At 35.0% G+C, this 16,933-nt stretch overlaps 1 protein-coding gene across 9 annotated transcripts in view; it reads right to left on the reverse strand.

The window, feature by feature from the left end:
* Positions 1-16,933, reverse strand: part of GSK3B (glycogen synthase kinase 3 beta) — a 202,189-nt gene that overhangs the window by 45,626 nt on the left and 139,630 nt on the right. For all 9 annotated transcript variants that reach the window (XM_027105772.1, XM_027105799.1, XM_027105768.1 and 6 more), the window contains one exon: positions 935-1,030. In XM_027105772.1, the coding sequence (XP_026961573.1) occupies positions 935-1,030 (96 nt within the window). The remainder of the gene's footprint in view (positions 1-934; positions 1,031-16,933) is intronic.

Genomic DNA, 16,933 nt, shown 5'->3' on the forward strand with positions numbered 1-16,933 from the left:
CACACACACACACACACACACACACACACACACACACACACACACACGAGAAGAAGCTTAATCATGGCTTTGTCACAGCCACCTATGGAATCTTTGATAAGTCATTTGACATGTTTAGCCAGAGTTTCAGAATCTATAAAATGAGAGATTCACTCTAGCTATAAACCCTGTTGAGATTTTTTTCTTTTCCCTCTGCATACAATCTCACAAATCAAACTGACATGAAAACAACTTCGTAATAAAATCTCTCTAGAATCATCTCAATTAAGTATCAAAGCAAAAAATAAAGTCTTCTCATAAGTTAGTACTTATGGCTCTTAGAATTGGCTCCGTCTAAATGTTGCGGTTAGGCTTTTCCAATGGCTAGTTACACGCTGTTGACATATTAATTGCTTTCAATGTATACTACTAGTATGATCAAATCTTCATTTTATTCCTGCTCCCAAAACACCAATAGGAAAGTAAACAAAAGAACACAAAATATCATCTATAATATGGTCTATATATTAACAGTTAAAAAAATAAAAATATATAAAATGTATATTTTCATATGCTATATGATACTGAACTAATAATAAACACTTCTAACTATGTAAAGAAATTACTCCTGAATTTTAAGTAGTCAAAATTTATATATAAGATCCTGCTCCTAATGAAATTCTTTATTTGAATGCTATGTATATGTATTGTCCTGATCCTACAAATAAAAACCCAGGCTGAAAACTTTCTATAGGAAGTCAGTGGGGATGAAACTATATGGTCAATGAAACACTGAAGTACAGCTATCTAATTATCTTTACGTGCAGAAGTGCTATTGTACTTTGTACTCTGGCAGCCATCTAGTCTCGAAATAGTTTACTTTAAGAACAAAGAGAAATCCAACTTCTAGTTAACTACTGGTTAATGTGCTTTTTAAAAAACTCTTTTGACTCACCTTAGTCCAAGGATGTGCCTTAATTTGAGGGAATTTGAATTCTGTGTAGTTTGGGTTCATTTCTCTAATTTGCTCCCTTGTTGGTGTCCCCAGGACCTAGATAAAGAAAGCAAGTTATTGCCGTATTTTTCTATGTACTTACAAATATAGTCTTTATGTCTTAATGTACTGGTTTTACTGGAAAAAGGAATCCCAAAGTTATAAAATACACAGCTCATTAAATAGAGCAGACTTTATAAAAAGACTTTAATTTCTAACTGACTACAGAACCCATGCTAGACTACCGTATACGGACATTTATGATAATAGTAATGTTAAATCAGGCTTGTAAAAGAAAGATCACTCAAAAATATTCAAGTAAAAATCCTTGTTCTGTCTAGAAAAACAATCTATTGCAATGATGGCATCTGAAATGAGAGTATCTTTTATTCATTTAGTAAAGTAAGCCAAAGGTTTTATTATTAATAAACTGTTGATATTTAGGAGGATCTTAGTCAAACATGGTCATCAATAATTCCATTCAATCACTGAATATTAAGTGAGTGTCTCTGTGTACTAGGAACTACACTATGGTATATGAAGGATACAAAGAACAAGAGATTTCCTGCTATGATAAACTTACTTATTCGTGTGTGGAAAAAAGTATAACTATAATACAAGATGAAAATATATCAAGTACTTCATTGCCTCCAGAGCTGTATTAGGCACCAGACACAGGAAAGTATATGGACCTGAGTGCACAAAGTAGATGATGGGAAGAAACACTAAATACTAAAATGAGTACTTTGAAGAAAGATGACATTTATTGCCCACCTTTATAACTCTAGGGCCTGATATAAAACAAGTTTGTTAAAATAAAATGTTAAGCCATTTACAATTCAAGGATAGTTGTGCAGGAGGAGTAGAATGTAATGATAAGTACTTGATTTGTGGCGAATAATCACGGCAAAGTAAGAATTTCAGGATTTTGTTTCTACTTCTGTAGACTTCATTAAAACTTGCAGAACTTAATCAAAATTTTAAAAGTTTTATTCTTCAAAAGACACTCTTAAGAAAACAAAAGGTAAGCTAGACTGAGAGAAAACATTTGCAAAACATATTTCAAAGGACTTGTATCTCGAATATACAAGGACTCTTACAATTCAAAAACAGAAAGCCAACACAATAAAAATGGGCAAAAGATATGACCAGATACTTCACAGAAGACACAGAGATGGCAAATAAGCACATTAAACGACGCTCAATATCACTGATCATTAGGGAAATGCTAATTAAAACTACAAGATACTACCTACTAAGGTGGCTAAAATTAAAAGGACTACGTATACAAAGTCTTGTTGAGAATGTAGAGCAAGTGAAACTCTCATCCAGTGCTGGTGGAATTGTAAAAAAGTTATACTCATCATTCCCTCTCCTAGGTAGTTACCCAAGATAATTAAAAGCATATGTCCATACAAAGACTTGTACACTAATGTGCATAGCAGCTTTCTTGCCACTGCCAGAAAGTGGATATAACTCAAATGTCCACAACACGGTGAATGAACAAATAGTGGTATATTAATACAATGCAATACTACTCAGTAATAATAATAAGAATAAAAACATGGATGAATAATTATACTGAGCAAAAGCAGATGAAAAAAGTACCTACTGTATAATTTAATTCATATGGAATTCTAGAACATTTTCTGCCTACAGTGACAGAAAGAAGATCCATGGTTATGAGGAGCTGGAGGCAAATATTACAAAGAGGTACTAGGACATTTTTAGAGGTGACAAATATTTATAAACTTCCTTTCCTTCTTGTAGTAGAATTCCAGCTTTACAGAGAGAAGCAAGGTGTATTGAGAAGGGAAATCTCTGATCTTTGTAGTTGTAACTATCAGATATTTAAAAGTCAGGAGCTATCCATACTTAAAATATGAAAAGTAAAAGTTTTTATTTTTAAATAATAAAGCAAGCACTTATATTCTAAATTAGACCCTTGATGAAGGGTGTACATGTATAACATGTACTGGGAAAAAGGGAAAAGAGTGAAAAAGAAGGGAGAGTGAACTTATCGATAATTCTACTTCCTAAATGCAACTCCACTGGATTTTTTTAAGTTCTAAAGAAAAACAACAGCAATGACTTGAAAAAACATGAGTATTTAAAATGCATACCTTCAGGGACTCCCCTTGTGGTCCAGTGGTAAAGAATCCACCTCCCAATGGAGGGGATGCAGGTTCGATCCCTGGTCAGGGAACTAGGATCCCACATGCCACGGGGCAACTAAGCCCACGTGCCACAAACTACTGCAGAGCTCATGTACTCCGGAGCCCAAGTGCCACAACTAGAGAGAAGCCCACGTGCCACAACAAAAGATCCCACATGCCACAACGAAGATCCCGTGTGCCACAACTAAGACCCAATGCAGTCAAATAAATAAATAATTTTTAAAAAATGAAATGCATACCTTTAATGATTTTACAACCCACTAATTCCACTTTAAGGCATATACTCTAACCTAGAGAATCTCTTTATATATATATACACATATATATATAGTCTGTAATATATATATATGTAGTCTATAAGATATATATGTAATCTGTAATAATATAATATTGCAGGCAAAAACAAAAATCCAAAAGTAGAATAAATAAATTGTGGTATAGTCATACGATGATATACTAACTAGCAATGACAATAAATGAACTAGAGCTACACATACCTCATGGATGAATCTCATGCAGTGGTGAGTTTTCACTCAATAATGAATACATATAGTGTAACTGCCTTATATAAAGTTTAAAAACAGGTAACACTAAACTATATTTTAGTTTACATAGTAAAACTAAATCAAAAGCATGGGAATATTCATTAGAAAAATCAAGTATAGATTATTTAGCTTACTAGAAAGGATGTAGGAGGAGGGACTGTGAGTGGGATGGGCATTAAGTAGTTCTTCTAATTCTAATTCTTAATATGAGTGGTACTTACATGGATATCCACTTTATTATTATGCTTTAAACTTAATATATTTTTGCATTATGATACATTTCACAATAAACAAAATGACACTTAAGAAATGCCCACTGTCAAATCAGTGAGTATTTTTTGCGCAGTCTCCCTGTATTTATTCAATACTTTGTTAACACAAGGCACGGTCCTAACTCCCTACAAGCTGGTAAGAATGCCAAAAGAAATGAGCGTTGTATGCTACCCACTAGTAAATACATTTTTTTACTGTATGAACACAGATCACATGAACTTACCAGCCATTTGGCTGACTGTCCCATATTTACACACTGTATAATTAAAAGGCAGGATGCTCCTTGAAATTTCAATTCTTATGTTTTTTATTATAGCCTATGAATATTCCCAGGGGAAATCTGTGAAATATACACTAAAACAGCTGAGAAACTTATGACATGTACAAAAGGTTTGCTTAACATACAAATTTTAATAATTTATTTTATGTGAAAGCAAGAAGATATACTATATGTGTGCATATGTATAGTCACTCTCATATTCTCCCTAAATCCACTAGTCCAGGGATTAGTGTCTCACAGCCACTTAGATCTAAACATTTAACCAAAATTTTATACACGAAAAATTTCAAACATGAGAAAGTTGCACCTTTTCTTAAACAGTGAAAATGCCCTCGTCTATACCATCTCGATTCTATGATTAATATTTTACTATATTTGTTTCATCACATTTCCACCCCTCAATCCATATATCGATCCACCTTATTTTTTGATACATTTGAAAGTCAGTTGCAGACACCAGTACATGTCAGCATACATATAATTAACTAAGGTTCAATATTTCTGGCATTTTCATCTAAGCATTTTTTACATACCTAGAATTCTCCTTCGATATGCACCAGGTGCATGGATGTGGGAAAAAATCTTTTATCACAATGGGAAATAACCTGCTTTGATGAATAGTTATGATATAAAAAAGATTCTTAATTACACTTCTGATTAGTGGTCAGTTTAACTGTGTTCTTTACCTTCAAAATGTGGATATTTGTGACTTTTAAGAAACTTAATTACTAACTAGTAAATGCAATCATTGACATATTCACTATCAATTATTTAAAAGCAATTAAGCAAATGAACTAGCATGTTACCACAAAGTGGCAATAGAGATCTCCTTACTCCTTTGTTACTGCCACATGACCTTGAATCACTAAGGCCATTAGATGGGGAAAGCGAAATTCCAATGTCACAGTCTGTTCTACGTTTAATTTCTCTTGCCAAATATTCAACTACTATAATAATTTTTCTATTCTTTTTCTTCTCACTTTTAAATCTTGAAAGCATATTCTCCCCAGGCTGGCTAACAGAGATGAAAAGTAGATGGGAGATCCACTAGTCCAGGGATTAGCAAACTTTTTTTAAAGGGCCAGAGAGTAAATACCTTAGGCTTTGTGGGCCATACAGCCTCTGTCACTAGTCAGCTCTACTACTGTAGCACAAAGCAGCCATAAATAAATAGGCAGCAGACTTAATTTGGTCCCTGGGCCCTAGTTGCTGACCTCTAATCTAGTCTAAACATTTTTAGAGATGAGAAAAACTGAAGCCCAGAAAGAACAACTTTTCAGAGGTCAGAACTAATCAGAAGCAGAGCTAGAACATAATTTAAATCTTGGGACTTCCCTGGTGGTCCAGTGGTTAAGACTCCATATTCCCAATGCAGGGTTCAATCCCTGGTCAGGGAACTAGATCCCTCATGCCGCAACTAAAGATCCTATGTGCCGCAAATAAGACCTGGCGCAGCCAAATAAATAAATAAATATTAAACAAACAAACAAACATAAGAAAGACAAATCTTAAAAAAAAATATTTAAATCTCATCAGTGGCAAACCAATTTTAGGAGATGGTATGAAAGAATCTGTTTATTGACTTGGTTGGAGGACAAACTATTTCAGCTTTTAATGTTGGTAGTTGTGAAAAATTTTGATGCTATTAAGCATGAAGGAATAGAGCTGGAGGAGAAAACAGTATTTAAGATATTCAAGAAGAACCTGGAGGAGTTCTCCACCAAGTGGTGGATATAAGTATATCATTTAGAAGTGAGCTTGAGGATGGAAAAACAGCTTTGGTAGTACCTGATGCACAGACGCTAGGTGGTTGTGAGAGTAAGAGGCAAAGCAGGTTGAAGAAGAAGAGTGCTAAAGATGGGGACTCAAAAGACACAAATATATGGAAAAAGGGAAATTTAAAAAGGTTGAGACAGAAGCCTAAGAGATTGGAACAGGTCCTACAGACGATGATACCACGGAGGACAAGGAAAGTGAACATTTATTTAAAGGACTGAGAGGTGGGTATCTGACAAAACGAGCCCAGGTAAAACAAAGCCCAAAAGGTGTTCACTGATGCTGGCCATGAAGACTTCCTTTCTGACCTTGGTGAGGTTAGTCGTGAGAAGAGCAAGCAGACTATAATCTGAAATGAGCAAGTAAAGACAGCATACATAAGTTCTCCTTTTAAAAGGTACATCAGTGAGGGAAGTGGGAGAACAAAAAGAAGAAATGTTTACCGAGTAACCAGTATTAAGAGCTCTGTGCTAGGTATATTAATTTTCTTTTCTCGTTTAAACTTTACAGATACTCTATTACCCCATTTCACACTTAAGAGAAACCTACGGTTCACTGAGGTAAACAGACTTCTCAGAGTTACAGTCTGCCAATAGTAAATACGGGATTCAATGCATGTGTAGTTGACTCCCTAAAATGGTCTACCTAATATTAAGGGCAGGAACAAGAAAAGGTTTCTGAAAAATAATTTAAAGGGACTTCCCTGTGGCACAGTGGTTAAGAATCCGCCTGCCAATGCAGGGGACATGGGTTGGATCCCTGGTCCGGGAAGATCCCACGTGCCGTGGAGCAACTAAGCCCAAGCGTCACAACTACTGAGCCTGTGCTCTAGAGCCCACAGGCCACAACTACTGAAGTCCGCGTGCCTAGAGCCCGTGCTCCACAACAAGAGAAGCCACCATGATGAAAAGCACTCCCATCGCAACAAAGAGTAGCCCCTGCTCGCCGCAACTAGAGAAAGCCCACGTGCAGCAACAAAGACCCAACACAGCCAAAATTAAATAAATAAATTTATTTTAAAAGTAATAATAATTTTAAAAAATCACTTTCTTAAACTCCATTGGTTATACCATAATATAAAACCTGAATTCTTTGGAGTCATGTGGAATATATTTAGATTTTATAAGATCACAAGGCTATAGTTAAAAGTTAAACAAAAAAGTTGGACTTTTCTTGACAACTTAAAAAAAAACATGATTTAAATAAAATCTACCTATATCATGGTAAAATCTAACTATATCAATTTAATAAAAGGAATATCTTGAACTGTTTATGGATTATAAATCTTAGGCAACAGAAGAATAATATGAATAAATACAGGCATCTATTTGGCTAAACAAGATCAAAAAGTGTAACAAATCTCAAACTTATTTTATAAAGTTTTGTAAAAATTCTTTTAATAATTGAGCAATCTTGATAAGTCACTTTCAGGCTCCTTTAGCTGTAGATTTTCACTGTAAATCCCATGCTTACTCATGCTTAAGCATATCTGCAATACCAAACATATAAGTTTAGTACCTTGTATGTAAGTGATTGTTTCACACATGTAGAATTTAGATTGGAATGTTAAATGATGGGCAAGTCCCATGGATTATAAGTAATTCTATTGCTCAGAATTTTTAATCTCAAGGCCTAAGTTACAGAAACCATTGTTATGGAATTGCTTTGGGTATAAATATTGTGCACACCTAGCAGGGAGCCATAACTACTTGAAGGTGGTCTAACGTAAACTAAAAGCCTTATATAACATAGTACAATTCTGCATAACCTGGCATCAGTATAGTTCAATAAATTTGGAATGTCATGCAAAGGCTTGCATTATTTAAAAAAAAAATTATCATGGACTTCTCCTTCTAGTCATTATTAAGTAACTGATACTAGAATTGCTCTCTAGAGTAAATAACTAGAAAACTAACTCTAAAAAAGTTTAGTTTTTTGGGCTTCCCTGGTGGTGCAGTGGTTGAGAGTCTGCCTGCCGATGCAGGGGACACGGGTTCGTGCCCCGGTCCAGGAAAATCCCACATGCCGCGGAGCGGCTGGGCCCGTGAGCCATGGCCGCTGAGCCTGCGCGTCCGGAGCCTGTGCTCTGCAATGGGAGAGGCCACAACGGTGAGAGGCTCGCGTAACGCAAAAACAAACAAACAAACAAACAACAAAAAAAAAGACAAAATACTCTTTAAAGAAAAAGGTAAATATGATCCAAAAAGAAGAGGGGGGGAAAAAACTGGTCAACAGGTACAGATCCAAAAATGACAGAGATGACACAATTGACAAATAAGGACTATAAGACAGCTATTATAATGAGGAGACACATGGAGGATTAAAAACAAACACACAGTAATTGTACAGTTGAAAAGTATGACACGTGAAATGAAAACTTCCCTGGAGGTCTAACACCACAGAAGACAATCAGAGAACTTTAAAAAACAAAAGAAAAACAAAAAATAGAAACTACCAAAGCTGAAGCATGGAGGTAAAATGGCTAGAAAAACACATGTACGTGTGTTTGGAGTCTGAGTAGGGTAATGGGGGGAAAGATGTAGAAAAACTATTTGAAGAAATAGTGGCCAACATTTTTCCAAATTTGATGAAAATCTCAGTGAAACCTAGGCAGTTTAAATAAAGAAAATAACATAACAAGTCACAATCAACTAATAAAAGCCACTGATAAAGGGAAAATCTTTCCCAAAACAAAGGGACACATTTTATACGGCCAACAATAAGAATGACAGCTGACTTAGCAGAAACAATGCAAGCCAGAAGAAAATAGAGATCTTTCTAAAAAAAGAAAAAAGGAACTGGAAACCAAGAAATTCTATATCCAGTGAAAATATCCTTCAAAAGACATTATTAGGCAAACAAAAGCTAAGACAGTTTGTCACCAGGAGATTTTCACTAAAAGAAAATACTTCAGGATGACAGAAAAGGATTCCAAATGGACATTCCTCTCTATACAAAGGAATAAAGACCACCAAAACTGGTAAATATGGGCTATATGTATGACATTTCCCCTTTGCTTTTAAATTGCTTTAGAAGAAAACTGTTTAAAGCAAAATAATAAAGTATTGTAGGAGTAAAAAATGTCTGACAACAAGAGCACGAAGGACAGGAAGGGAAAATGGAAATACTTTGTTGTAAGGTTCTTACTTTATATGCAAAGTGGTAAATTATTATTTGTAGTCTGTGACAGAGTAGGATGCCTATTTTCAATCTTAGAACAAACTCTAAAAAAATGCAACATGGTGATATAGCTTAAAAAGTCAATAAGGAAAATAAAAAACACTCATTATAAGCCACAAGGTAGCAGTAAAAGAGAAGAAGAGAGAGAGAAGGAACAATAAAAAGAAAACAAATATCAAGGTGGAATACTTAAACCCAAGCATATTAATAATTGCATTGAATGTAAATGGTCTAAACACTCCAATTAAAGGCAGAAATTATCAGACAATTTAAAAAAGAAGACCTAAGTATATACTGTCTGTAAGAAATGAACTTTAAATATAAAGACACATATATTAAAAGTAAAAGGATGCAAAAAGATATACCATGCAAACACTAATCATAAGAAGGATGGAGTGCAAAAAGATATACCATGCAAACACTAATCATAAGAAGGATGGAGTGCTTATTACATTAATATCAGAAAACTGTAGACTTCAGGACAAGGAAATGAAACAAAAACAAAGAGGGACATTTCCTAATGATAAAAGCAATTTTAAGACTAAACTTAAAATTATTATGAATACCATATGTTGGTAAGAATGTAAACTGCTGGAACTCTCATACACTGCTGGTGGGAGTGAAAAATAGTGAAACTGCTTTGGAAAACAGTTTGATGATTTCTTACAAAGTTTACATACACTTATCATATGACCAGCAATTTCAGTCCTAGCTCTTTATTGAAGAGAAATGTAAACACATGTCTGCAGAAATATTTATAAACAAACACAGAAACTTTACTCATAATAGCCAAAACAAAGAAACAAGTCAAATGCCCATCCACAAGTGAATGGATAAACAAACTGTGGTATATGCATAGAATACAACTAAGCATAAAACAGAATAAATAGGTAATACAAATAAAAAGATGGATGAGTCTCAAAAACATGATGTTGAGCTAAAGAAGCCAGATATAAAAATATACATATACTATATGATTCCATTCATATGAAATTCTGGAATAGGAAAAACTAATCATCAGTGACAGAAAGCAGACCTATGGTAACCTGAAATAGAAGATGGGAGACTGCAAAGGTATACAAACAGGGTGATCAACTGTCCCAGTTTACCTGGGACTATCTTGACAAATCCCTCAGTCCTGGGCAAATTGGGACATTTGGTCACCCCATTTTTTGGGGTGATGTAAATGTTCTAAACCTTGACCAGGATAGTGGTTATATGTTTGTCAAAACTCGTTAAACTGTACACTTAAAGTTGCTACGTTTTATTGTATGTAAATTAACATCTCTATGAAATTAATTTAAAAAGTAAAAAACAGACCATTATGTAATTTGTGATGACGTTACTACCCTAAATACAACCATGTTTATCCTTCTTCTGTTGCTATCTTAAGGCTAGCATTAAAAGTTATCAGAGTCTGTCAAACCCTAAAATCAGAATTATTTTATATACAATATGTTTAGTCTTTAAGAAAGCAAAGGTATGAGTTAAGATGCAAAGGAATGTAAGAATGCAAAGGTTAGACATAATTGAGAGGCATTTAAAAATTTTTTTCAGCCTCCTTAAGTCACTCACTCAACAAAGTTCCTATGCTCAAGGAGCTCTAGGGCAGAGAGACTTGTACATTATAAATCAAGTTCAAATAGCCAAGATCAGTACAACAAAATAAGCACAGATAACGTGTAAGGTGAAAGTGCTAACAATGCACTGAAGTAAGGAAAAGATTCAGGAAAGGATCCTGAAAGGAGAGGCAAGAGCTAATTTTACTTAACGAATCTAGGAAGCAAGCGAGTCAGATGCACACTCTATGCGCTCTAGGTACCAAGTGGAGAACAGCATGATCTGGATAACTGTTAACAGTTGAGTGCTAACAGAAAATAAGGATTAGAAAATGGATGGATGGCAACATTAAAGGCTAAAAGGTAAACAAGTGACAGATTATGAAGAGCAAGATTCTGAATGCATCACCATCTGCAATCAATACCACAAATATAAAACATTTAAATACATCAACTATCCCATTTCTACTTCTGAGTATATCTTTAAGTTTTATGTCGTTTCTATTAGGTTCAGAGTGTATTTCCGCCTGATTTATTTCAGCTGATTTATATTTGGAAACTCTGAAATCATATACTTAAACTTTTTCATTTTATAGATTAAGAAAAAGCATGTTTGATGTGGACTTCATCACTTCAGACACAAAACAAGTCTTAGGATTCCCCCAAATATTAAGAGGTGGAAAAGTAATTTTTTTCCAGAACTTCTAGACTAAGGGTACACTTAAAAAATAATTATTATTCCTGGATTTCCTAAAAACTGAGTCCCCCACAATTTAAAGGAAACGAAACTACACGTAATGTTTTATGCACTTTTCTGTAAGTATATCTCTCACACAATAAAAGGGGCGAACGTTCAAAATTATCACACCATTGGAAAGTGTGTACTCTGAGTTATAAGATCTTTCCCTTTATTGCAAAAGAGCATTTTTTAAGTCCATTGTCCTAGAACATCATGTGGAGTAGGTGGTGGAAAGACTCAAAGTACCAGAGATTAGCCTGTCACAACCCTTTGGGGATGCTGTTCATCCCTTATGATTAAATCAATCATTTCATTTGTACCCAGTCCCATCATGCTTGTTTTAACATTTTTTTCATACATTTAGTTGCAAATTTAGCTAACACCAATAAATATCAAGTCAGGAATTACGATTTATGTCTTCAAAGAAATAAAACACAGCCAAGAATCATCTGACAAGAGCTCTGAAATACATTTCTTTCACAGCTTTGCGTTTTAATGGCTCAACACCAGAGGTCGCCAAACTTTAGCAATAGAGCTGTATGTGCAGCCTTTAAAGCAAACGTGAAATAAAAGAAATTCTATTAGAAATCTGTTACTCCTCTGCTTAAAATCCTACAGTGGCTTCCAGTTGCTTACATACTAATGTGTTCTGGCCACTGCCCACAGCTCCAGCCTTCTCTCTCCTGGTAAACTCATATTCTATCCCCACCATTCAGAACCTTAGGCTCAAACCATAAAGCAACACACAATAGACCTGACTTCACTAAGCATGCTGGTCCAAATTGGCACGTATGTCCTCCATTCTCGTCCTTTCACTAAATGGTGAATATCTTTCCATGTTTCAAGAGTCAGCTCAAGAGTTACCTCTTATATGAAGTCTTTCCAGATAGGATTTACCTCCAAATAGAATGCTCCTGCCTTTGTACTCTGCTCAGACTTCTGGGATCATACCTGCCTTACTTTATTGCCCTCATTTGTTCCCTTCCTCCCCTCAATGAGTCTCTGAACTCCTTGAGGGCAAAGACCCTCGATGTTCTAGCCCAGAGAGTTCACTAAATCAACATGTTGTTGATTTAGTGGTATGTACCCTGAAAGACTAAAAGGATACATGACCCAGGCTATACATAGTGAATTCAATCAAAGCTTTTTAAATAAGCAGATAAAAACTGTGTAACACAGAAGCAAAAGAGATTATGTGTGACATGGCTGAATAATTAAACATCTTTATTTCCTTTCTGCATAAAAGAAATGTTTATTCAAATTGCATAACTGTCAAGTTGGCTGCCTATATCATAAATGTAACAAATTTCTCTAATTAGAAAACTAGAAAAGATGTCACTGAGCTATTCTATTTCAAAATATTAGTACTCTATTGACACTGGAATCATTTCTACACATTTTCACTTCCACAGGATTGATATAAAATGCTATGTCCTCTGTAGGTAGCCAAAATACTTAACTCTCAACACACACAGATTTTATCCAGTTTCTATCTACCTCTTTCTTACAATATATGAGTGAAATTTTGGTATAAGAATTTTTTTTTTTGGTGGTGTATGCAATGTTTCCTTCTCAGGGTTCTCCACTGATTTCCAAAAGGCAAGGAACCACCACCCACCCCTTCCCCGGCAAAAAAGTGCAGCAATACAAATCTTAAAATCCCATTAGGAACATCTGTGAAGAAAAGAGCATCAAGTTGTCATGTTATTTGAACACAACTAAACAATTTGGCTGAAGTATTTTCTCAGCCTAGAGGGGATAAACTAGTACAGGAGGGTCCCTTTATGTGTCCATGCTGTACTCCATTTAATCCTGTGCCATCTGTCACTTAACTTGATCTGAGTCCTTTGCAAAACTATGGTCAGAGTTTATTGCCTTTCTTAAAATATGGTGGAAACAGCAACACGACCTGATCAAAAGTTCTGTAGGCAGATGCCATCACTCTTGTCTTCAGAACAAAAATCTTTCAGATATACTTCATATATTATGAAATTCACCCCTTTAACAACTGCTATCTAATTTTAGAACATGTTCATCACCCCAAAATGAAACCCTGCACCCATGAGCAGTCACTCCCATTTCCACTCTCCCCAATTCCTGGCAACCACTAATCTACTTTCTGTCTCTACAGATCTGCTTATTCTGGACATTTCACATAAATGGAATCACATTAACATGTGGTCTTTTGTGTCTGACATTTTCTTTATCCATTCATCAACTGATGGATGTTTGAAACATTTCTACTTTTTGGCTATAAATAATGTTGCTATGAACATTTATGTGCAAGTTTTTATGTGGATAAATATTTTCGATTCATTCCTATGAATGGAATTGCCGGGTCATATGGTAACTCTATGTTTAGTATTTTGAGGAAGTGCCAAACCATTTTTTGTTCACACCATTTTACAATCCCTCCAGCAATGTATGAAGATTTCAATTTCTCCACATCCTTACCAATACTAGTTATTGTCTGTCTTTATTTTAGCCATCCTGATGAATGTGATGTAGTATTCATTATGGTATTGATTTGCATTTCTCTAATGACTAACAATGTTGAGCATCTTTTTTGTGTATGTGTGCCTACTGGTCATTTGTACGTCTTCTTTCGAGAAATGTTATTTGGATCCTTTGCCCATTTTTCTATTGGGCTGTCTTTTTATCATTGAGATGTAAGAGTTCCTTATTCTGGATACAAGTCCTTTATCATATATATGATTTGCAAAAATTTTCTCCCATTCTGTGTGCTGTCTTTTAATTTTCTGGATGGTGTCCTTTGAAACACAATTTTTAAAATTTTGATGAAGTTCAATGTATCTGTTTTTTCTACTGTCACTTGTGCTTTTTGTGCCATATCTAAAAAGTCACTGCCTAATTGAAAGTCACAAAGATTTACACCCATGTTTCTTTCTAAGAGTTTTATAGTCTTGGCTCTTATGTTTAGGTCTATCCATTCTGAGTTAATTTTTGTATACGGTGTAAGAGGTAGGTGTCCAACTTCATTCTTTTGCATATGGATAGCCAGTTGCCCAATATCATTTGTTAAAAAGACTATTGTTTCCCTGTTGAACTGCCCTTGTCAAAGGTCAACGGACCATAAATGTAAAGGTTTATTTCTAGACTCTCAATTCTACTCCATTGATCTGCATGCCTACACTCATGTCAGTACTATACTTCCCCCAACCCTTTCTTGAGGTTTAACTGACAAAACTGTAAGACATACAAAATGTACACAGTTGTGATTTTATATACATATAAAGGATTTCCACCATCTAGTTCATTAACATATTCATCACCTCACACTTTCTTCCCTTCCTTCCCTCCTTCCTTCTTTTGGTGAGAACATTTAATAGTGTTATCAACTATAGCCACCATGTTTTACATCAGATTCTCAGACCTTATTCATCTTATAAAGTCTGTCCTCTTTTACCAACCTCTCCTCATTTCCTCCACCTCCCTAAGTCCCTGGTAACCACTTTTCTACTCTCTGTTTCTATGACTTGACTCTTTTCTTTTCTTTTTAGATTCTACATACATGGAATACCATGCAGTAGTTGTCTTTCTCTCTCTGGCTTATTTCATTTAGCACAATGCCCTAAGGTCCATCCATGTTGTCACATATGGCAGAATTTCCTTCTTTCTTGTGGCTGAATAATATTCCATTGTATATGCACTGTCTTGATTGCTGCAACTGTATAGTAAGTTTCAAAAATGGGAAGTATGACTTTACTCTTTTTTTTAAAGATTTTTTTGACTCTCATTTTTTCTTCCTGAATAAAATTTTATATTTGGCAACAAGTACCCTCCTTCCCCCCGAAAAAGGTTATTACTGTTTTGATTATTCAAATTATTCAACATAAAGTAAAAAAGTCATTCTTGGTTAATACATATTCACAGGAGTCAAAGGCCTTTCTTTTCCTAGGTGAATCTCAGCCATAGTGGTATGCTCAAGGTAGGAGTACAAAAGAGAAAAGGGGCTAGGGGTGGGATTAGAATCTCTTTGGTTAAAAAAAAAAAACCAAAAAACCTCACTGTATTTCCCAAACTTTTAAAAATCACACTCCTCCGCTTTGAGACACGTAAACATTTTATACACACATCACCCAGCTCTTGCTTCTTTTGAGAATCATTAACACTATCGTTCTTCATAGCACCACATGCCAAGATTTTCTTCATGTTTTCCTTCTATTATATATGTATCAATAATATAAAAATTATGTTTTATAAATATGAAATATCAATCAGTATGCTTTTAACAAAATAAATGCCCCTCTACAAGATTCCAGTGTTTCTTTATATTGGACCCTGAAATTAAGCAAACACACCAAAGAACTCAAAATGCAACCATGCGGAAGAATCTGCAGTTGACACATGAAGTGTATTATATCCCACAAAGAGTAATTCTGTGCATGGTCTTCTGAGTTGGGTTGTAAAATGTAATTATCAGTACAACAGTTTTGAGGTCACAATGTCATGAAACTTAGGTCTGTGTGAAAAAAGTTTCTTTGCATAAATAAAACATATCCTGGCAACTTAGTAAATCATTTTATACTGCTTGTTTTGGGGAAATTAAAGATTTCAAATGGATGTCATTATTCTCAAGTCAAAAGCTAAACTAGACCACATTGCCAGAAAACGACTTCTCTGTGCCTGGGCACACTTACATATAAGTGCATAGAGATTTAACCAAGTATTAGTATTACTGTAGTCAGTAAAATTTCATAGTAGTTACTTAAAACTTGATGTTTCTTCTGGTCTATGTACAACATATTAATGTAAAGATGTAGTTGAGGAGTTTTACATTAAAATGATTATTCTAATACTCATTTACTCATTCACTTATTTTTACTTTTATTTTATTTTATTTTTTATTTATTTATTTTTTTTGCGGTACATGGGCCCCTCACTGTTGTGGCCTCTCCCGTTGCGGAGCACAGGCTCCGGACACGCAGGCTCAGCGGCCATGGCTCACGGGCCCAGCCGCTCCGCGGCATATGAGATCTTCCTGGATCGGGGCACGAACCCGTGTCCCCTGCATCGGCAGGTGGACTCTCAACCACTGTGCCACCAGGGAAGCCCTCATTCACTTATTTTTAAAATGTTGACATTATGTACATAATATTTATACTGCAAGTGGTTACTATAAATTGTAACCATAGTTCCTTGTACTAGTATAGGGATATTTAAGCTAGGGATTCTGGATGAGCTTCAGAAAGTCCAAAGTTCACCTGATATCATATGCAAAACTCTGGCATGACTGCATTTTTCTGGGGGAGAGTCCATTGCTATGAACAGATTTTCAAAGAGGTCCATGATCCAAAAGCTACTAAAAGTTGCTGCTCTAGTCAGTAATAACCATAGAAACATTTAAACAAATAATACAAGAATGAAAAAAGCAATAAAAATTTTTTTATATATTGCATATTATATTGAC

The sequence above is a fragment of the Aethalodelphis obliquidens genome, unplaced genomic scaffold (genome assembly GCF_003676395.1).
Source record: "Aethalodelphis obliquidens isolate GAN/ISIS:26980383/991018 unplaced genomic scaffold, ASM367639v1 scaffold1, whole genome shotgun sequence".
In the NCBI taxonomy this organism is placed as follows: domain Eukaryota; kingdom Metazoa; phylum Chordata; class Mammalia; order Artiodactyla; family Delphinidae; genus Aethalodelphis; species Aethalodelphis obliquidens.